Raw genomic sequence first — 21,920 nt, 5'->3', positions numbered from 1 at the left:
AAGTAATCAACGCCGCGAGACAGGCTCTCTCCGGGAAACTATTGTTTTATTAATTTCCCCAAATGTGCAGTTCCGGCCCTAGGGCAAGACGAACGAGACAACCGCCTTGGGCCCCTCGCTTTCAGGCAATGCAGTGTTTTTACTTGGGGCCCCGCGCTCATCGCTTGCTGCCTTGGGCCCCGCACATCCTAGGGTAGGGCCTGCAAGGGTCGATGTATGCATCTAAATGTCCATTTCTAGTCAATAGAGTATTTTAGTACGGGTATACTTGTGTTACGGTATCGCTGAAGATATGATCTTCTCGAGGTCATATCAACATGTTACATCATGTGCACTGGTTGCCCTCCCTGGCTGGTGTGTCTGTGGTACGTACTTGTATTGTAGCTATATTGACTTGTTTGTGATAATACAATCCCTACTAGCCGACGACTATCTATGAAGTCCTTGTTGTCGTATAGGTAAGGTTGGTAAGGAGCGGGTCGAGAAGCATTTAAATCACACTCAAGTGCGGGTTTATCAGTGGTGTACCGGTAAACGGGACTTTTTCCCCAGTCTACCGGAAAGTTAAGGGGCTGAAAGCACATGGAAACACGGACAATATGCAAATGTGAGATAATTGGATGACGGGGATGAGGAAGAATAAAGAGAAAATATGGACTACACGCTAGAATTCTTTTGGACAATATTAGACAATGTTCATGATTATACAAGCAACTGACAGGTGAAATCGGCTTTGTGTATGTGTTTAATGAACGGATTTGTAATATTATACAAATAATGTATCGCCATATTGATTAGGTTATGGTGAAGGTGAAACAATACAGTATTTCAATATGAAGAATCGTTTTATTGTTACTTTTTTCATCCTCATTACTTTAATAGGAAGTTCAATTATTCTGACGTCCTACAAAGAAATCTCGAGTGGGCATGTAGCGTGTAGGACTTACGCAAATCTTTCGAATAGTGTCTGTACATGTAATGTGACCGTTGAAACTCTTCAAAGGCTGAATAATACATCACCAGAAGATTCTCTTTTGGAGGAACTGGCGTCGAAGTCGTTACAGAAAAAGATAGCGGAATCGAAAACAGATGATAAAAATTATCAGAAGCTAGAGTTATGCCCGGAAACACCGCCTGATTTGGGTTAGTTCTTTAATTTATGTTTGTCATGCTAAACATGTGCGAGTGTGTGTGTGTGCGTGTGTGTGTGTGAGAGAGAGAGAGAGAGAGAGAGAGAGAGAGATTGCTTGCAACACTTCATTATTAGAAAGCAGACGAGAGACACTGGTAGACAAAGATGTGTGTTACGGTTCGGCCTTCGTAGCCATGGCTATGTGACGTCAGCACATGCTTTGCGTCTTCGCATCGTCAGGGTCATAAAAAGTGATCTCAGATAAGACCTGCACTCGCTTTTTTTTTTAGGAAAAGCACTTCATCATTTAGACAGGGAGTTTATACAGGTGAATTGAAAATAAATAAAATTTATTCCATAACCTGCAAAATATGGAACCACCGTCCATATCGGACTGTCTTGTCTGTAACTCTACGCGCTATTCTCTCTCTCTCTCTCTCTCTCACACACACACACACACACACACAACACAAGCCCAAGGTCACTCCAACGGAACGTGAAAAATTATCTCGACCGCCCCGGTGGCCTGAGTGATTAGAGCGTCCCACTCGGATGCAGGTGGTCGCGGGTTCCTACCTCGGCCGGGTCATACCAAAGACTTGTACAAATGCTACTAACAGCTTCCTCGCGTGGCGCTTAGCATTGAGAGATTTGTATTAGGACTGGTCGGGATGGTGTCAGAATAATGTGACTGTGTGGGACAAAATGCTACATGTCTACGGCATGATGCCCCGGTGCTATACATCACTGTAAACATTCACAACGCAGACATCGTAGCGATATCACTAAAACTGTGTTAAAGCTACGTTACAAATCCAATGCAGACCCAGGCATGAAATAAAATATAAACTTTCACTGTATTTATTTTATATCTACCAATACAGATGTATATAAAGTTATGATATCAGTACATGAACTTAGTTATATGCTGACTTCTAAAGTGTTAACGGGTGAGATAAAGGTCCCCAAAACACACACACTCATATATATATATATATATATATATATATATATATATATATATATATATATATATATATATATATATATATATATATATGTAATGAAGAATCAAATCTGGACGGACGCGAGGATAAATGAAACTACAGGTTCAAAAGATGGTTTGTCGTATGATAATAAGATATGGATATTGATATTTACCAGCATTCTGACATCGTGTCACAATACATGTATCATGGTCCAAAGGTACCATTTTATGGTGTCACAATACATGTATCATGGTCCAAATGTACCATTTTATCGTATCACAATATGTGCATCATGGTCCAAAAAAGACCAGTTTATCGTGTCACTTTACAAGTATCATGGTCCAAAGAGACCATATTTTGGCGCACAATACTTGCATCATGTACCTAATAGACGAGTTTATCGTGACACAATACATGTATAATTGTCCATATATGTTTTGTATTTTCGAATTTTATACTGTATCTCTCTAGTCTGAAAGAACCGCATCTGTAACAGATAGTTTAAAAATTGGAATAAACGTAGAACAATTTGCAGAATCAGGAAACATCTACACTTCACCAAAACCATATCTGTTTTAAATATCATTTAGTACTGTAACACAACTTATACTATTATGTGATTAATTTCAATATATAACTGCCTATATACAGTGCTCAATGTGACATCTGAGGAATATGTACATTCTAAACCAATATTTAACTAACTTAAGCAGCCTTAAATATCTAAGTGGGATTCTTCCAAGTTCACCGTATACACCTGCTTAAGATGTATATATTTTTTATATTTAACACATATTTTAAAAACATTCGTTGTATATATTCTGTGACGTAAGCTTGGTGAACCTCTTATGCTTAATTAAAACTGCTGCAACATAAATACCAAAAGGTTCCAAACTTTCATTATAATTTTTTCTCAAATTACAAATAAGCATAGTCCTTGCTTTTAGTTATTATTAGCCAATGTTTTATACGCTATAGAGAAGTTTCCATTAGTTCAGAAAGCGAAACCTAGGTAATTTAAAAGTTTCCGTCATATCACGTTTACTCCCGGCAATTTTCCACGCTTCGTCTTGTCGTAATGGACCACTTTTTCTAAAGACCATAGTTTTAGTTTTATAAAGATTATTTAATTTATTACAGCAGTCGTGCAAATTATCCATGAACTTATGGAAGCTTTCAACATATTATGAAAATAAAACTAAATCGTCAGCTAATACTGTCAAAAAAAAGGAGAACTCTTATCCTTCCATACAGATATCTTCTGACGGTTGTACCGAGTTTTCCGGTTCTTCAATACATAATGGAAAGAGTATAGGTGATAACACTTCACCTTGTATCGAACCTACTCCATCCACAAAACACACTAAGAATATCGCAACTAACTGTACACGGAATGAAGAACATCCTACGTTGTGCTATTTACACCTTGGCTAAATGGCTTCAACCACAAACCATTTCTGTTAACGCTATCGAATGCCTTTTTAAACATCAACAAAAGCTGCATAAGATCTTTTACCTTTACTTAAATACTTATTAGTCAAGCAATATAAAACCAAAGTAGCTCTTGTAGTTCCCACCCCTTTCTTGAAACCAAACTGTGCAACCGGCAGTTTGTCAATATCCTCCGCCCAGTTAAAGTCTTTCATTTAAAATACTGGCGAATTATTTTGAAAAGAAACTTAATACAAATGGCGACTGTAAATTCCTTCATTATATGGGTCACACGACTTGTATATCTCCCTTGTCCCATTTCGTAGTGCTATGCATATTTAATTTATATTATTTTGTAACTTTTAGTGATGATTATATGTTAAATGCATATGTACTATGAATTTGACTTTTTCCAAAGTAAAGGTCATGTTGTACCTGAAACGAACATTTATTTTGTAAAATACATAATACGTGGCTAATAAATATATTTGAGTGTGGATTAAATATTCAGATCATTGTCAGTTGAGGTAAACATGTTTATGCGAAACTGCGTCTTGGAGAAGAGATTTCCACTTAGACATTCGCAAACTTATTGACAATATTGATTGGTGGGTCGGTGATTCTTTTCTGGGTTTTCCAGGGTTCTTCATCTACCAGTTATGCTGGCCACCATGTATAGCCTATCTTGTGCTGAAAAATGGCGTTAAACCCTACAAGAACAACAACAACAACAATATTGATTGTTTTTAAAGGAGATCGATTTACAACCTGGCTCTATTATTGTGTCTTAGCCTTTATATAATATTGTTCACTTCATTCATTACGGACCCTTGCTTTAATACCTTAAGCAGAATCAATATTTTATTGTTGTTTTCATTTTTGTTTGGGTGGATTAATTAATAGTCACTGGAATTACAGTTCTCGATAATATTCTTGGACAGGGAAATTGTTTTTGAAGTATAGTGATTTCAGACAGGGAAATTTTGGACTTTATTATAGCGATTCATCACAGGACGTTTAGCACATCATCACATTCCAGGCCCTTGGTACATCAACACGTTTGAGACTACAAACACATAAACATTTTCAGTATCGGAATATGTTTGGAATAACATTTGAATTGAACTGGAACTTCATACATTTGGACTTATAATAGTACTTCTTGTGATTTATTTCAGAGTCTGTAAAATCTGTTTAAATGTTCACTTTTTATTTTATGGAAATAAATTGTTTGTTGCATTTAAAAAACTTATTGGTCTTCACTCCTTTCTGTTGCTTAGTTTAAGACCACAGAGTCGCAGCGTTAGGAAAATGATCACTCCATTTCTGAAGTAATCTTTCAAATGATAACAATTGCCATGTTGTTTCAAGGTTTTGTATTGTTTTATAATTTCATCCTCCGTTATTTGTTTATCTAGGTCTTTAAATATTGTTCCTTAATTCAGTGGATCATGCTCATCTATATATTTAAGTGAAAAACTTTCAGCAGAAGTCACATTTTTCTTTTCCTAATAAAATTCCAGAATTTCCCGAGATTAGAATTGTTGTTATCGGAAAACTCATGGGATAATTTCTTCGTATATTGGAACTGTGCCGTTTTTTTCTTTCTTTTTTTTTTTTTTTTTTACAAATTTCTTATAGCGTTATTTTCTCTCCAAACGTAAGTAATACATCCGTCTGTCTTACAGTTTTCCGATAGACTGATAGTTGGTCAACAATACGCTTGTCACTAAACCTTCACTCATGACTAAACCATACTGTATATGGTTTGTTACTAGAATCGGGAACTGTCAATATTTTGCATTGTATGACTTCTTAAACTACGGTTTTCCAAAGTCATTTAAGATATGCATAAACTCTCTCACACAGCTTTAGATATAATATCAAGGTCATGATAAGAAATGTTTGCTATACACCATTGTGTTAAGTCTGGTAACTTTCTAAATCTTTCCGGAATGTTGCCAATCCCATTTGTAGTTAATTTTAATTTATTTGGCATACGCGCTATACTATAAAGGAAATTCTAACGGCGAATGTTCAAAAGGATTCGTAATATTGTCGACAAAAAATAAACTGGAAAAAAATTCAATCAAAAAGTAAAATTCAATCTATAACACGCAGTCGACGAGGGAGTCTGTAAGTAAATTTATCACTCTCACGATACCTGAAATGCCCACCATTACATATTCTCAATCCAGTTGTTTTATACAAATCGAGCAAACAAGTAACTAGCTGATCGATTTGTACCTTTGTCCATAGATAATATCATTGTTTCATTATCGATACAAACATTAGAAGTTTGTTTCTTAGACGAAAAATAAAGTCAGGATACGAAGCAATTCTGGCATTTAAGTCGCCAGCAAGTATAATATTAAAGTTGACAGATTTGTCCTTATTTTACATCATTCTTTTTTTTTCTCAAAAAAAAAAAAATATTTGTGACTAGCAGGCTAAAAGTTTCTGATTCCTCAAGCGGCAAATATATAAAGACATTTGAAGATTACTCACAGGTTCATCTAATTTCCACCAAGTGTAGACATCTCCATTTGAATGTATTAACTTGATACAATTTTCAGTTTTTCTCGAAATGAAATGACAAGCCATCCACGATTACGTCAAGCTTTCTATGATTTAACTTAAACTAACAATATATAGGTATACACCTGCTTAATTTAACTTTGTTTAATTGAGCAGTTTTTGGTAACCAAATTACATCATATTTTGATGCCAAATACCGAAGTCCTTTTCTTCTTTATTGTCAGTGTTAAGTCCTCATACATTCCATATCAGAATATGTAATTCCCCCACCCACATGTCCGACCTAAGCATTCCTCTGTCTGCCAGTCTCCATAACATAAGTCTGAAGTGGTGTGAGAAAATGTCTGAAACTGTATTTCCTGGGGGAAACCTTTACACGTTTAAACGTGTTTGCTGATGTATGGGTAGTTGCTTGTAAATGGGGTGGGTGGGGTTGGTGCATAGGTTGAAGGACACTGTCGCCATCACAATACATGAATCATGGTCCAAGTAGATCAGATTATCATGTCACAATACATGTATCTTTGTCCATGTAGATCAGTTTATCCTGTCACTAAATATGCATCGTTATCAATGTAGATAAGTTTATTGTGTAACAATACATGTATTTGTGTCATGTAGACCAATATATTTTGTGACAATACATGCATTATGGTCTAAATAGACCGGTTTATTGTCACAATACATGCATCTGTGTTCATGTAGACCAGTATATTTTGTCACAATACATGCATTTTGGTCTATATAGACCAGTTTATTGTCACAATACATGTATATGTGTTCATGTAGACCAGTATTTTTTGTCACAATACATGCATTTTGGTCTATATGGACCAGTTTATTGTCACAATACATGCATCTGTGTTCATGTAGACCAGTATATTTTGTCACAATACATGCATTTTGGTCTATATAGACCAGTTTATTGTCACAATACATGTATATGTGTTCATGTAGACCAGTATTTTTTGTCACAATACATGCATTTTGGTCTATATGGACCAGTTTATTGTCACAATACATGCATCTGTGTTCATGTAGACCAGTATTTTTTGTCACAATACATGCATTTTGGTCTATATGGACCAGTTTATTGTCACAATACATGCATCTGTGTTCATGTAGACCAGTATTTTTTGTCACAATACATGCATTTTGGTCTATATAGACCAGTTTATTGTCACAATACATGCATTGTGGTCCATATAGACCAGTTTATTGTCTTATGATACAGGCATCTTTGTCCAAATTCCACAGTTTACCGTATCAATATTCGTAATTATGGTCAATATAGACGAGTGTACCGTCTTACAATAACATCAGTCATGGTGCGTGTAGACGAGTGTGTCGTGTTACAATACTGGCAGCATGGTCAATATGGGTCAGTTTATCGAGTCACAATACAGGCATCGTGGTCCATCTAGACCATTTTATCATGTTACAATACATGCATCATGGTACCTATATACCAGTTTATAATGCTGCAGCACATTAATCATGGTCAATATAGACCAGTTTCAGGCACGGTATTACTTGTATCCGTTTGGTTATGGAAATAAAGAGGAATATGAAGAATCGTTTAACTTCTTATTCATATCATATTACTACCATTTACGTCAAATAAACGCCATTTATCTAGGAATAGTGAGCCGCACCTAACTGAATAATATAGGCTCGGAACTGATGTCGCAGTACGATAAGACACTTCTGGGTTCAAGCTGTTCACAAATATGTGTACAATATATATACATGTATACTCCCTCAATCACACCTAACGATTACTAAAACATTGATGAACGCTCACTTATTATATCATTTTACTGAGCACATGACCTATCTTTAATTTAAAGGTCAACATTTGAAATCATAGTGGATAATATCTCCAAAAGTTGAAATAAGCAATCGTCATCATCGTCATTATCATCATCATCATCATCATCATCATCATCATCATCATCACTGGACCATGTATGTGTTACCGGGAATAAACATCATCTAAGGCATCCATTATTGGCTTACGTTGTATGACCACACTACGCTACTCCTATGCTCTGCTCTAACGATACTAATCTGACCTTGCACTCATATCTTCTGACCATGCACTCATATCCACTGACCTTGCACTAATATCCTATGGCCTTGCACTCATATCCTCTGACCTTGCACTCGTATCATCAGACCTTGCACTCATATCCTCTGACCTTGCACTCGTTTATTCTGACCCTGTTCTCGTATCCTCTGACCTTGCACTCATATCCTCTGACCTTGCACTCGTATCTTCTGACCTTGTACTCATATCCTCTGACCTTGCACTCATATCCTAAGAGTAAAAAGAAAATTGAAGCTTACTCTCTTTTATCTAACTTTCGATCGATTGGCATTGTTCAAACTGATTTTATTAACTAAACGCTGCAGTATTTAACCGATGTCTAAATGAAACTACAACAATACATCAAATATTCAAAATCCTTGATGACTTTTAAATAATTGTACATGTTTCAGAAAAGCTGCAAAGTAGTGAAGGAGTGATAAGATGATGACACAAATTATCGAACTGCACTTCACGCAGTGCACTATGCCTTTCAAAACATCTGGTCTTTGAATGAACGAACGAATGAAGTAATGAACGGATAAATAGCGAATGATTATATAGAGATCATTGCGTACCTGCTAAATTGTCATGCAGTTCTTTTTATTATCCAACTCGTTGATTGAATTTTTCCTATTATTCTAGTCGTGGCAATGTTCTTCTGCTCAATGGGACTTCACGTATGATCGCAGTTCAACTAACCTGATTTAACACTCTTTCAAAATTTATGAAGCATCAACACAGTGAACATGATTAAAAATTACTTTCATCTTCTACAGAATCTTGTTCCACACTCCACCTAGTCCGCTCGTAGATTCTGCAGGTAGCCTAAATTACTTAGTAGCATAAAACCTCAAAGTTATTGCATAAATTGGTTATATAATAGACACTCAATACTGCGTCATAAATATCACTGACATATTACGCACTGTCTCTGCCCCTCATGGGTAATATATCGCTAATGTTTCCAATACATTTTATTGTGTCATAATTTAACCGTTGCATTAGATGCAGCCTTAAATTCAAAATATCCTTGCCTTTCGCATGCATCATCAATTATTTGTTGTTGTGGAATTTAATTCCACTTCTCAGAGCAAGGTAGGCTGTACGAGGAGCCAGTATAACTGGTGGAGAAAGAACTCAGTAAAACCCCAGAAGGAACCAACGACCTAGGGGAAGCTATTGACAGCTTTCTCAAATACCCACATTGCCCGAACCATTCGCCCAAATGGATCCCCTCAATTATTTTCAAACAATCAAACGAAATTCTTTTTCACGTTTGCATGTAAAGAGTTACTCTACTTGGAATGTACCTATTCAGATCGTTGAATGCAATGATAAATGCAGTGCCCGTATCCTTATACAACGCCATATGTTGGTTTCCAATGAATGTTTACCCTAGATACCATCTTATCTTTTATTCCCAAGATCTCATATAATTTTGAGAAACCCAAATAAGACAAGGATACTATATCAGAAAATTGTAGGATACTGATCCATTTCACTTCGCCGGAATACATATTATAATTGTACTATTCACATTTTGTGTACGCCAAGCACTTCTTTCTTTCGCAGGTGGAGAAGAGATGAACATCATCTGTACATACATCGTTATTTCTATCTTTGACTTCCGTATTTCACAGGTGGAGAGGAAATCCAACATTATTACACATTACACTCACTAAAGACAAGTTCTGGAAAGCTTACTAACATAATGGCAACACGCTTTCACACCACTATTAAAAGCATTCACAATATAATAGCTTACTTTGTTTATTTGAAATTGTCTTCTATTAAAAGTATTATTCAATTCTTCTATTAATAAGATTGCACATTCAATTTCTTAAACCTATTTTATTGCGGCAAGTGGAAAATATTATACACATTGAAATGATTTCAGAAAAGTTGGTATATATATATATATATATATATATATATATATATATATATATATATATATATATATATATATATATATCTGTGTGTGTGTGTGTATCCGTCTGTGTGTTTATGAATGAGGTGTGTGTACGTTTATGAGGACTGCATGCTATATAATTAACAAACATATACAGTATGAACATTAACAGAAAAAGTGAGATCGCGTTAAAGTGTTTAACTGCATAGCAATGCAAGTAGCTTATCTGATACCAAGGAGCAAAGATCATTGCGTAAGGACACATCACGGTAGCCGATTAAGGCTTATTCTACGGTAGGATTCGAAACTGGATCCTTATGATCGCACATTTGGCACACTAAACACTGATCAACGTGCTTTCGTAAGTCACATTTTACGACGTGTTTTATGGCGCATCGAGCATATTTTGCATTGCGTAGATCTTGTATTTTTTTTATATCCATTTTACACCATTTTAGCATCTCTACCTTTTGTCTTTTTGCTGCTGGTATTTCATGTTTACGTTTGCTTGAAAAAGTTAGAATACATGAGACTTGTGTTCATTCATTTATAGTTATCCTGTCCTAAATTTTACTTTAATCAGCATCATACAGTCATGATTGTGCTAACGTGGCGATACACCAATACAAACCTACCTACCTACCTACCCACATGCATACATACACATACATACATACATACATACATACATACATACATACATACATATAATAGGATAGAATTTTTTTATTACAAGTAACAAGATTGAAATTTTCTCTAAATTGTATTAAGAGTAAGGTTTGATTAAATTGTATCAAAAGTAAGTTGATAAATTATATTGAAAGTAATCCTCTACTAAAATATATTGAGATTGAGTCCATTTATTCGTTGTTACAATTATATACTACTATTCAACAATGATTACGCTATTATGATCAAGTACGAACCGTCTTATACATACATTGCCCTGTATCTCAAGTCAGAGAAAAAGTACATTCATTAGGATACGTAAGTAGATGAACTAGACAGATTCCTAAGATTCCTATAGAGGGCAAATGTGCTGATCTTGCAGAAGTACCTACGTAATAATGTACATAGACCTAGACAATAATCTGTAAGAGACTACGAAGCCTCACTTTGAGATTCTGGCCACCGCAAAGAGCTAGGCGCGCGCCATATTTGGCGTTGTCCTAAGAAACTGGTACATAAGGCCCCAGCCACGGGCTGACACCAGTTTTGCTGGCCAGAAGCTCAAACAGGCTTTTGTCTTTGCAGGTAAGATAACCGTCTATGTACAATTTTTCATAGCGTAAGACTTTTTAGTGTTATAAGAATTTTTAGTGTTAAGATGTTAACCTAACATCAGTATGTTTAAACATTAGATTATTTTAATATTTCTTTGTTATTCATTAATATAATGTATTGGAAAGTTTAATTGTTTGAAGAACTCACATTTACTTATAATTGTATTATTGATTAATGTAAAAACAATGTTCGCTACCAACTTCATACTCAGTCATAGTTAATTTAGAAATAAAATACTCTTTAAATAATAGAGTTTAATATGTTGACATTTTAGAATAAATTCAGTAAAATATATTTCAGTAGAAAATTACTTTCAATATAATTTATCAACTTACTTTTAATACATTTTAATCAAAACTTACTCTTAATACAATTTAGAGAAAATTTCAATCTTGTTACTCGTACTAAAAAAATTCTGTCCTAATACATAAACACACACACACACACATTCATGCATGCATACATAAATACATACATACATCCATACATACATACATACATACATACATACATACATACATACATATATTGTTGTTGTAATCAGTCTTGCATGTCAAGATGGATCATTCCAAGTACTTATCATAGCTGATGAAAAGTAATTTATTAAATAAGAAAGTTTAATAACAATGCTAAAAAAGTATATTTTTTACAAATTGTTTTATTTCTTTGTTCCACAAGAGTAAGCGGGCCCCGAGTGGCCGAGCGGTCTAAAGCGCTCACCTTTACGGATCACTGCCATCTCACCTCTGTCTGCGCGAGTTCGGGTCTCAGGCTCGGCTAACGTTGGTACGTGGGAAAGCCTGCCAGTAGCTTCTCGTGGGTCGGTGGTTCTTCCCGGGGTTTTCCAGGGTTCTTCCTCCACCAGTTATGCTGGCCGCCACGTATAGTCCATCTTGTACTGAAACCCTACAACAACAATAACACAAGAGTAAGCCAACGTGTTTCAAACTATAGTACTTCTCTGCTAGCGTCCATGGTAACCTTGAAACAAGTCCAGCTTCCCAAAGTTGTATCTTTTCCAGTTAGTAAGGTTCCATGATGACCAATCTGCAGGTTACTATTCTAACGCTGGACGAATGTAAGTCAGTAAATCAAAATTCAAATTTTCTTTTGAAAAAAAAAATAACTTAGTTTTGTCTTCCATGTCCCTAACAGGTTATGAGGCAGAATTAACAAAAGGATGTGTATATACAGTCTGAATCCTCTCTCCACATTATTTAAGATTCGGCAAATAATCCAGCTCCAGTTTTAAACACAAACATATTTTATTTTGGACCAATCAAAACTTATAAGCGAACAATTAGGTCATTTAAAACGTTTCCGAAGATCAACATTTAAAACACTTTAAATAAATTGTGAATCAGAAAAAAATAGCTTAAGCGTGAATTCATTTGCAAAATACGTGCATGAGATTTTAAACTATCAGTCGCTTAGACAAAATTCAGAACTGACAAAGAGATCAGTGGAACACACGTGCAGTTGGGTATCCATAGTTTAAAACTTCACTTCTAACGATTGCTATTTTCCCCGTATTGTATGCGTCACACTCTATTTATAACTGCCAATAGTGTATACAGATGTAACAAATAGTTGCATATATAATCACAACGATTTGAGCTATCTTTGTAGACAGAACGCAGTTCATGTATGTGAACTCGGCGTATAACCTGTAATGACACGCACGATATATAGTTCCAAAGATTAAGGAAGACACGCCCTAAAGAAAGATAAATGAAGTAGTGCACAATGGTACATTAGTACAGTGCGACAATAACGGTGGCAGCGGGAAGGGGTAGTTAGATTTTTAAATCGAAATACCATTAATATTTTAACAGCATGTTTTAAGTCCTTCTGCACAGTCTGACACTCTCTTTATTCTCATTTTCCAGCTGTAAGCGATTCTACATTTGAAAAGATCGTGGTTCGTTTATCTTCAACACTTCAGTCAGAGAGGTTTTGTAGAAATGCTGGCGTATGAGATAAGATGTTGTCCAATTGTTTATACAATGTATTTATAAATGTTGGCGTATAAGAAAGATATGATGTTATCCATTGTTCATATATACAAATGCTGGTGTATGAGATGTAATGTTGTTCGATTGTTCATATTTACAAATGTTGGCGTATGAAATATGTTATCCATTGTTCATATATACAAATGCTGGCATATGAGATATAAACTTATTCAATTATTCATGTATACAAATGGTGACTTATGAGATATGATGTTATCCAGTTGTTCATATTTTATCTCTTCCAAGGTGTGTGTTTAATTTCCTTTACAGTTGGAAGACTGAACATTACAGAAGATCTCAAATTAGATGAGGTAACAGATCCGGAAAGTTTAAAAAGAGTGATATTCGGAGGAAGGTTCAGACCACCTGACTGCAAAGCGCGGGAACACGTTGCTATAATAATTCCTTATAGGGATCGTAAACATGACTTGGATTTACAACTTAGATTTCTTCACCAAGTTTTGCAAAGACAACAGTGTGATTATATGGTATTCGTCGTGGAAATGGTAAATAATAATAATACTAATAATAATAATAATAACAATAATAATAATAATAACAACAACAACAACAACAACAACAATAATAATAATAATATAGTTTTGTTGACGAAAACGACAACAAAGGCGATGATGATTACGAGACAATAATCCATTTTTCATGGGGGGGGGGGTGAAATATTAATGTGTCTTCGTATGATTATGTGAAATTTTATTTCCTTGAGAAAATTTTCCTTTTCTTGCCGAGACAATGCAGTAATTCAGTTCCCTCTCAAGAAATTTGGTAGAATCTTTGCGTTATCGCGTTGTTCATTCATCCGTCCGTGCGTAGTCCCTTCAGTTTCTGGAGCATAACTTTACCTAGGTGATTGGATTTCAACCTGACTTGGCTTGAAGTTTTGTAGCTTTGTATTAAAAACCTTCCGGATAAATTAGCAGGATGGCATTCTACGTCATCGTTTTGAATTGTCATCATGCAGATATAATGTTTGCTCATCTTGAATGTGTGTGTGTGTGTGTGTGTGTGTCTGTGTGTGTGTGTGATTTTGGTTTTTAACGTAACTTTAGCAATTGTACAGTCATATCAGTGTGACAGTTTATATTGATGTCTAGCACTGGGGCATCATGTAACTCTTTGGTATGACTCAGCGGGGGATCGTACCCACGACCTCGCGCATCCTATGCTTTAACCACTAGGCCACCGGAGCGGTTTACGTACTAAATTTTCAAATTAAATGTATCAAATGGACATTATTCATCTTATATTTATTGGTATTTTATAGGAAAACTTGGATCCCACTAAAGTGTGAATGCAATAGTGAAGATCGAATCAATAGTGTATTTTTTTCTTTATTAATCCTATCAAGTGGGGGCATCTTGATGTGGTCTAGTTTGTCTGTCCGTCTCTCCTTATAAATTTGTTAGCACGATTTCTCGACAACAAATCACAGTGGATAAATTTAAATAGTGCATTTTATGTAGAATGATTTAGCAAAAAGCACTGGAGGTAGTCAAACTACATTTGGTCAGGACCGCTCCGTTGGCCCAGTGGTTAGAGCGTCCGCCTCGGATGCGGGAGGTCGTGGGTTCGATCCCCGGCCGAGTCATACCAAAGACTTACAAAAATGGTACTAACAGCTGTCTCGCTTGGCGCTCAGCATTAAGAGGTTAGTGTTAGGACTGGTAGGCCTGGTGTCAGGATAATGTGACTGGGTGGGACATCATGCTACATGTCTGCGACATGATGCCCCAGTGCTAGACATCACTTTAAACTGCCACACTGCAGACATCGTAGCGATATGACTGAAAAATTGTTAAAGCTACATTAAAAATCGAAATCACACACACATTTGGTCGGAATCTTTGTTTATATATGTAAATGAGACGATTAGATGTTCATGGTCCTATAGCAAATTTTAAACTTTACGAAGATAGCAAGCTTTCGAGGCTTAGGTTCGTCTCCATAAATGCATTCTTTGCATGGGGTTTGAGTTTTAAAGAAAAAGAAATCCACTACGTTTTCTTCACTGGTTATCGTGAGTAGTGAAAGGGGTGAGATTAGCGTCAATGGGAATTAGCATTACAAACACCCCCTGGGCGAGATTAGCGTCAATGGAAATTTAACATTAACCACCCTGGGTAAGATTAGCGTCAATGGAATTTAACATTGGAGAAAGGAAACAAAAAAAGGAAATATTGAGATTAGCGTCAAAGGTATTCGAACAATGGAAAAAAAATATCGATTCTAGGGACAAAGGCAATTGAACATGGGGAACAGAGTTTGGGTCTGTCTAGGGACAAGGGGAATTGAACATGGGAATAGAGTTTGGGTTTGTCTAGGGACAAAGGGGAATTGAACATGTTAGAAAAAAAAAAAACTACTTTAGGGACAAGGGGAATTGAACATGGGATTTTTTTTTTAAAAAAAATTTTTTATAAAGGGGTAGGCAATCGAAAGGCTGTCTCTTTTCGAGAAATGTGGGTGGCCCTGAAAAGGGCCTTTGGGTTTATGTTAATATTAATATTAACATAGACGGCATCTGTCACATCTTCTTCTTCTTAAACTCCTTCTAACTGAAGGTCCATACACAAGTACCCTCTTGAGGCATCCTTGTCTTTCTATGTAAACTCTTCTCATCCATAGACTAGTCTCTGTCCTATCAACAACAGTCCACTTGGACCGGACATACATGAGCATGTCCGTCCTAAACATCATGGAAGACACAAGGGTGGATGATTCAACTGTGGTCCACATCGTGAGGCGACGAGAACAGGTGAATCAATGCAGTGAACTGCGCTTATTTATAGGTAGAGGAAGGATTGAAACGGATTGAGTTCATTCACCAATCCGAACACGCGTTACAAAATTCAGTCAGTCCGCATCCAATCCGAAGAGAGCAGTCTGTGACGTCATGTGGTCTATATAGATTCGCTAGCGCCTGTGTGCTGTCAATCTATGCGACAGTGATTCAACATGACGGAAACTCAGAAAACGATCCATTGGGGTGCACCAGCAGTGGAGACCACCCAAGGGAACCCGGACTTACTTTCAGAAGAGGTACATTGGGATTTTGTGGATTTTCTTACCTCGCAAGAATTTGTTCCGGAACCTTCGTCTCATTCTTCATTACCGCAAGTGGAGAATTTTAGACAGAGACAGAAAGAAGAATTGGAGAAATTTATGCAACGACAAAAGGAAGCGGAACAAGCTTTTCTCCTACAGCAACAGCAACAGCAACAAGAAGAGGTAAGAAAAAAACAACAACAAGAAGAAGTAGCAGCAAAGAAACAAGAGGGTGAAAATCAAACGGCTACGGTACTGTTGGACATTTTAGCCGAGTTAAGAAGTCTGAAACAAATGTATCAGACTTCTTTATCACGACCGAAGAGAATACGACCTTCCCGAGCTAAACATGCCAACCCTGTGACTAAGCCTGTCGTACCACCCTTAGTGATTTCAACCCAATCATCAGAAGTAGGCCTCGGCCGTGGCAAAGGCTTAAGGCAGTTAAAGTTGATTGCTTAAACTCACCCCCTACACCAAAATAAAAAGGCCCTTTTCAGGGCCACCCACTTCTCTCGAAAAGAGATAGCCTTTCAATTTGCCAATAACTCAAAAATCAACAAAAAAAAAAAAAACATTTTACCCTTATAGTACATGTCTGTGTATGAGTGCGTGAGTGTAGCTTCTTATTTTAAATTCAAAACTCAAAGACACTTACCTTATATAATTAATGTATTCTTTTCTCCATAGTTACAATCCAATTCACAATTCACAACAGAACACTTTATAAATTGCATTCACTTCTTCTGTTTCTTTCTTTTTTACTCTCTCTTTTTTTCAATTTCTTCACCGTCACAGTCTTTTTCTCCTCTTCCTCCTCACTTTCTTCCCTTCTTCTTTTCTTCTCCTGTTTCTTTTTCTTCACCTGGCTGCTTTCTTCCTCTGAAGAATCTCTCTCTTCTTCTGAAGAATCCCTCTTTTCTTCCGACTCCTCTTGTTTCTTTTTTGGGCAATCTTGAGACCAATGTCCTTTTTCTTGACAATAATAACAGGTATCTTGACTTTTGTCTTTTCTAGCTCTTTTTTTTCTTTTTTGACGGTCTGGACACTCTGAAGACCAATGCCCTTTCTTCTGACAGATATAGCAAGTATCTTGACTTTTATCTCGAAAGGAAGGAGAGTAGTCCGTCGGCTGGTCTGAAGAGAATTTTCTAATGACCCCTCGCAAAGCTCTGATGAAACGTTCCATCTGGGTAGTCTCTTCCATCGTTGTGCTCGGTTTGAGAGTGAAATGAATAGTGAAAGGACAAGACACACACCCTTTTTATATACGCTGGTTTGTCATGACTATAAATTAGTCTATGGTGTTTAAACTTGAGTCATTTGACGTTTTGCACTCAAGATGAAACGATCCTATTCATTCGAGAAGAAAGAAGAAGAAGAAAGTAAGAGGCAGAAACGTGATCTATCGCCTCGTACCAGAGCTGAAGTCTTGGCACAAATTCATGCCAGTGATTTTGAAGAGGACATGAGTGAACCAGAATCCGAACCCTCTGAACAAAGTTCACCACCCTTAGTTAACCCTGAAAAGTACTATTCCATTCGAGAGACGGAAAAGCGCTCCTGTAGAAAATTTAGAACCACGGCTTACACCTACACAGTGAAGTTTAAAGATTTCAAGTCCGACGTACCGTTGGAGAAAGCAGAAGGGTTTATCACCGAGATGTGGGATTCTTTGCTCACCGCACTCAAGCGACAATGTCAACCCAAAGAAGACGATCGCTTGAAACTATCCATAGATCACGACAGCTTGAAATCCCCTGTTTGGATCGAGTTTAGCAGACCCGCAGAACTAACCCCTTCCAAAGTCATGGACAAGATTCAACACGTACAACAATCTAATGACCAGTTTGACATCACCGATGGTAAAGCCACACTGAAAATGGCCCACGTCTCTCCTCCTCAAGGGACCGGACAACGCAGTAAGGTGTTATTGGTGAACGACCTTCGCAGCACCAAAAAGAGTCTCGTCCAAATTAACAACCCTCAAGACCAGATGTGCTTAGCCCGAACCATCGTGGTGGGACGAACCTATGCCAACAAGAACGACACGGCAGAATGGAAAAGAGCCTGGAAAACTATTCAACAATCGGACCGAGCCAAACAACGAAACGAAGCAGAACTCCTGTTGAAACAAGCCGGCCTGTCCAAAGACACACCCTGTGGCATTCCTGAAATGAAAAAATTGCAAGATGTCCTAGCTCCACGCTACACCTTGAAAGTGCACCCTCAAGAAGTGCGTGGGCCTCTGTTGTTTCGAGGGAAAGACTTTAAGGACGGAAAATACATTCATGTCTATTATCACGATGACCATTTCGATACCATTACCACTATCACTGGATTCCTGGGATACAGTTATTACTGTGAGAAATGTGACTATGGCTATAACAATCGAGAGCAACACAAACATTGCGGATGGAAATGCCCAGGATGTTTGTCCTCTCCACCCTGTCTGAGCGAAGGACAAGAAAGAGTACATTGTCCTGCTTGTCTGCGCACGTTTGTCAGCCCTGCCTGTTACCAACAACATCTGAAGACGCAAGGTTCACAGCAGAAATGTGCTTGTCAACTGCTGAGACTGTGCCCTACGCGTCGACAAGGCCTACGTACCAATAATGCCAAGGCACACATATGTTCAGGAAAGAAAAAATGTCACATTTGTCACCACATCGTGGACTTGAAACACGAATGCTACGTGCAAAAATACCAACCCCCACCAGAGAAAGAGGACGGTCACAAGAAGAAAGGCAATTTCATCTTTTTCGATTTCGAATGCATGCAAGAGACTGGCATTCACATTCCTAATTTCTGCGTGGCTCATCGAGCGTGCGAGAAGTGCATTCAAGAACCTATCTTCAGTCATTGCCCTCACTGCAGCAAGATTCCCGGAGGGCGTGAAAAAATCTTTCGAGGACCGAACACGTTAGCCGATTTTGCCCAGTGGGTCTTAGATCCCATCGACAAGACGTGGAGCCAAGAGGACATGGAACGTTACGGAGATTGTCATCGTCATGCCACAGTGATGGCTCACAATTTCTCCGGATACGATGGACAGTTTCTTCTCAGATACTATACGGAACAAGGCACCGAACGTCCTAAAGTCACTTTGAACGGAGCCAAAATCATTTTCATGCAAGTGGGACAAGTGCAGTTTAAAGATTCGATGAGCTATTTGGCCATGCCTTTGACTCGAATGCCTAAAACGTTTGGAATGACAGAAATGGCTAAAGGGTACTTTCCACACTTTTTCAATACGGAAGCCAATCAACACGCCGTTCTACCCCATTTGCCTGAGGCTCACTATTACGACCCCGACAACATGCGTACCGAACAACGAGAAGCTTTCTACGCTTGGTACCAGACTCACGCCTCCGACCCTTTCGACTTTCAGGAAGAAATGCTAAAGTATTGTCGTTCCGACGTGGACATTTTACGGCGCTGCTGTGGAAAATTTTGAGAACTGTTCATGGAACACGGAGGGGTCGATCCTTTGAAAGAAGCTTGCACCATTGCCAAAGCGTGTTCCTTAGTGTATCGACAACGATTCATGCCTGAAAACACCGTGGCTGTCATCAGTCCTCAAACGACCCACTATGTCAAACGTCAATACTCGGTCAAAGCCCTACGTTGGTTACATTACTTGTGCGACAAGGAAGACAAATGGAGTCAGCATGCCCGCAACGGAGGAGGCGAAAAGACCATCGGAACGTATTCGGTCGATGGCTGGGACTTAGAAAACCCCAAGATCGTGTACGAGTTTAACGGTTGCTTATTTCACGGATGTCCCGTCTGTTACCCTGATCGTAGCACTAAAAATAAGTTTTTACAACGAACCATGGAAGACTTGTACCAGGACACTTGTCAGCGACGCCTAAAGTTAGAACAGCAAGGATACCAAGTGGTGGAAATGTGGGAACACGAGTACGATCACCGTACGAAAACCGATCCCGAGTTTAAACGTGCCGTGGAAAGTTACAAGCTGATGGACCCCCTAAACCCGAGGGATAGTTTGTACGGAGGAAGGACCAATGCCACCTGTTTGCTGTACCAAGCCGACGAAGAGAAAGGAGAAGAAATCAAATACTTGGACGTGTGTTCGTTGTATCCTTACGTGTGCAAATATTGTCCCTTTCCTGCAGGGCACCCAGAATTGTTCACGGAACACATCGACCTGAAAAACATTCGACAATACGAAGGCTTGATCAAGTGTAAAGTTTTGCCTCCCACGAACCTATACCATCCCGTCTTACCTCACCATTGTCAAGGCAAACTGATGTTTCCATTGTGTCGTACTTGTGCCGAAACGTGCAACCAAGACCAACCTCGTCAGCACACCCAGGAAGAACGTGCCTTGACGGGAACCTGGGTCAGCGTAGAATTGTTCAAAGCTCTGGACATGGGATACCAACTGTTAGAAGTGTACGAAATTTGCCACTTTCCCAAGACACAACAATACCACAAGGGTGACCCCAATCAGAAAGGCATTTTCGCCGACTACGTGGATGCCTTTTTGAAACTGAAGCAAGAAGCCAGCGGCTATCCTTCCTGGTGTCACACTTCCGAAGACGAAAAGACATTCAAAGAGAAATTCTATGAACAAGAAGGCATCTCTTTAGACCACATCGAGAAAAACGAAGGCAGGCGGTCGTTTGCCAAAGTGATGTTAAATTGCTTGTGGGGTAAAATGGCACAACGACCGTGTTTACCCAAGACGGAATATTTGACAGAACCTTCCGGCTACTTTCAGATGATTCACGACAAAACCAAATACATGAAACACGTGGACGTCGTTCGCGAGGATTTGATCTTGGTCAATTACGAAGAAGATCTGGACTTTGTACAAGACGACCCCTTTGGAAATGTCATCATTGCGGCTTACGTGACAGCTCATGCTCGCTTAAAATTGTACGAAGTTTTAGAACTGTTAGAAGAACGTGTCCTGTACTTTGACACGGACAGTTGCATTTACATCCATTACCCGTGTCAACAGCACCCTGACATCGAAGGAGACCGTTTAGGAGCCTGGACAGACGAACATCCCGACGACAAGATTCTAAGTTTCGTCAGTGGTGGTCCCAAAGGTTACGGCTACGAATACCGGGACCCACAAGGAGAATTGCACACGATGTGTAAAGTGAAAGGATTGACTCTGAATTATCCTACCAGTCGTGTGGTCAACTTTGGGGTATTGAAAGAAGCCTTACAATCGGGAGAGGATGCAAGCTTTAAAGTGACCACCTATCAACCGAACAAAATTGTACGTTTACCCACTCACCACATCGTCAGTAGACCCTTGGAAAAAGTCTATCAAATCGTGTACCAGAAGCGAGTGCGACTTCCCAATCATTTCACCTTACCGTATGGACACGTCGGTATTGGTCTGTATATAAAAAGGAACCCTAGGCAAGATCGATAGTTCATTGTGATTACCAAGACCGAGCGAACAAGATGAATACTTTCAGAG

The 21,920-nt window shown here is 38.1% G+C and overlaps 1 protein-coding gene across 3 annotated transcripts in view; it reads left to right on the top strand.

Moving 5' to 3' along the window:
* The first annotated feature begins 268 nt into the window (after positions 1-268).
* Positions 269-21,920, top strand: part of LOC149793792 (beta-1,4-galactosyltransferase 2-like) — a 69,357-nt gene continuing 47,705 nt past the window's right edge. Inside the window, exons 1-2 of one of the 3 annotated variants that reach the window (XM_089967782.1) lie at positions 269-1,143; positions 13,664-13,899. In XM_089967782.1, the coding sequence (XP_089823908.1) occupies positions 834-1,143; positions 13,664-13,899 (546 nt within the window). In that variant the 5' untranslated portion in view covers positions 269-833. Of the gene's footprint in view, positions 1,144-12,056; positions 12,307-13,032; positions 13,171-13,663; positions 13,900-21,920 lie in introns of those variants that run through there. The other 2 variants (XM_089967783.1, XM_089967785.1) reach the window with 2 other exon arrangements.

This window comes from Sinohyriopsis cumingii, chromosome 8, assembly GCF_028554795.1.
Source record: "Sinohyriopsis cumingii isolate HCF-2022 chromosome 8, ASM2855479v2, whole genome shotgun sequence".
NCBI classification, from domain to species: Eukaryota; Metazoa; Mollusca; class Bivalvia; order Unionida; family Unionidae; genus Sinohyriopsis; species Sinohyriopsis cumingii.
The sequence above is the reverse complement of the archived record's forward strand: the minus strand, read 5'-3'. Positions and strand labels throughout refer to the sequence as shown.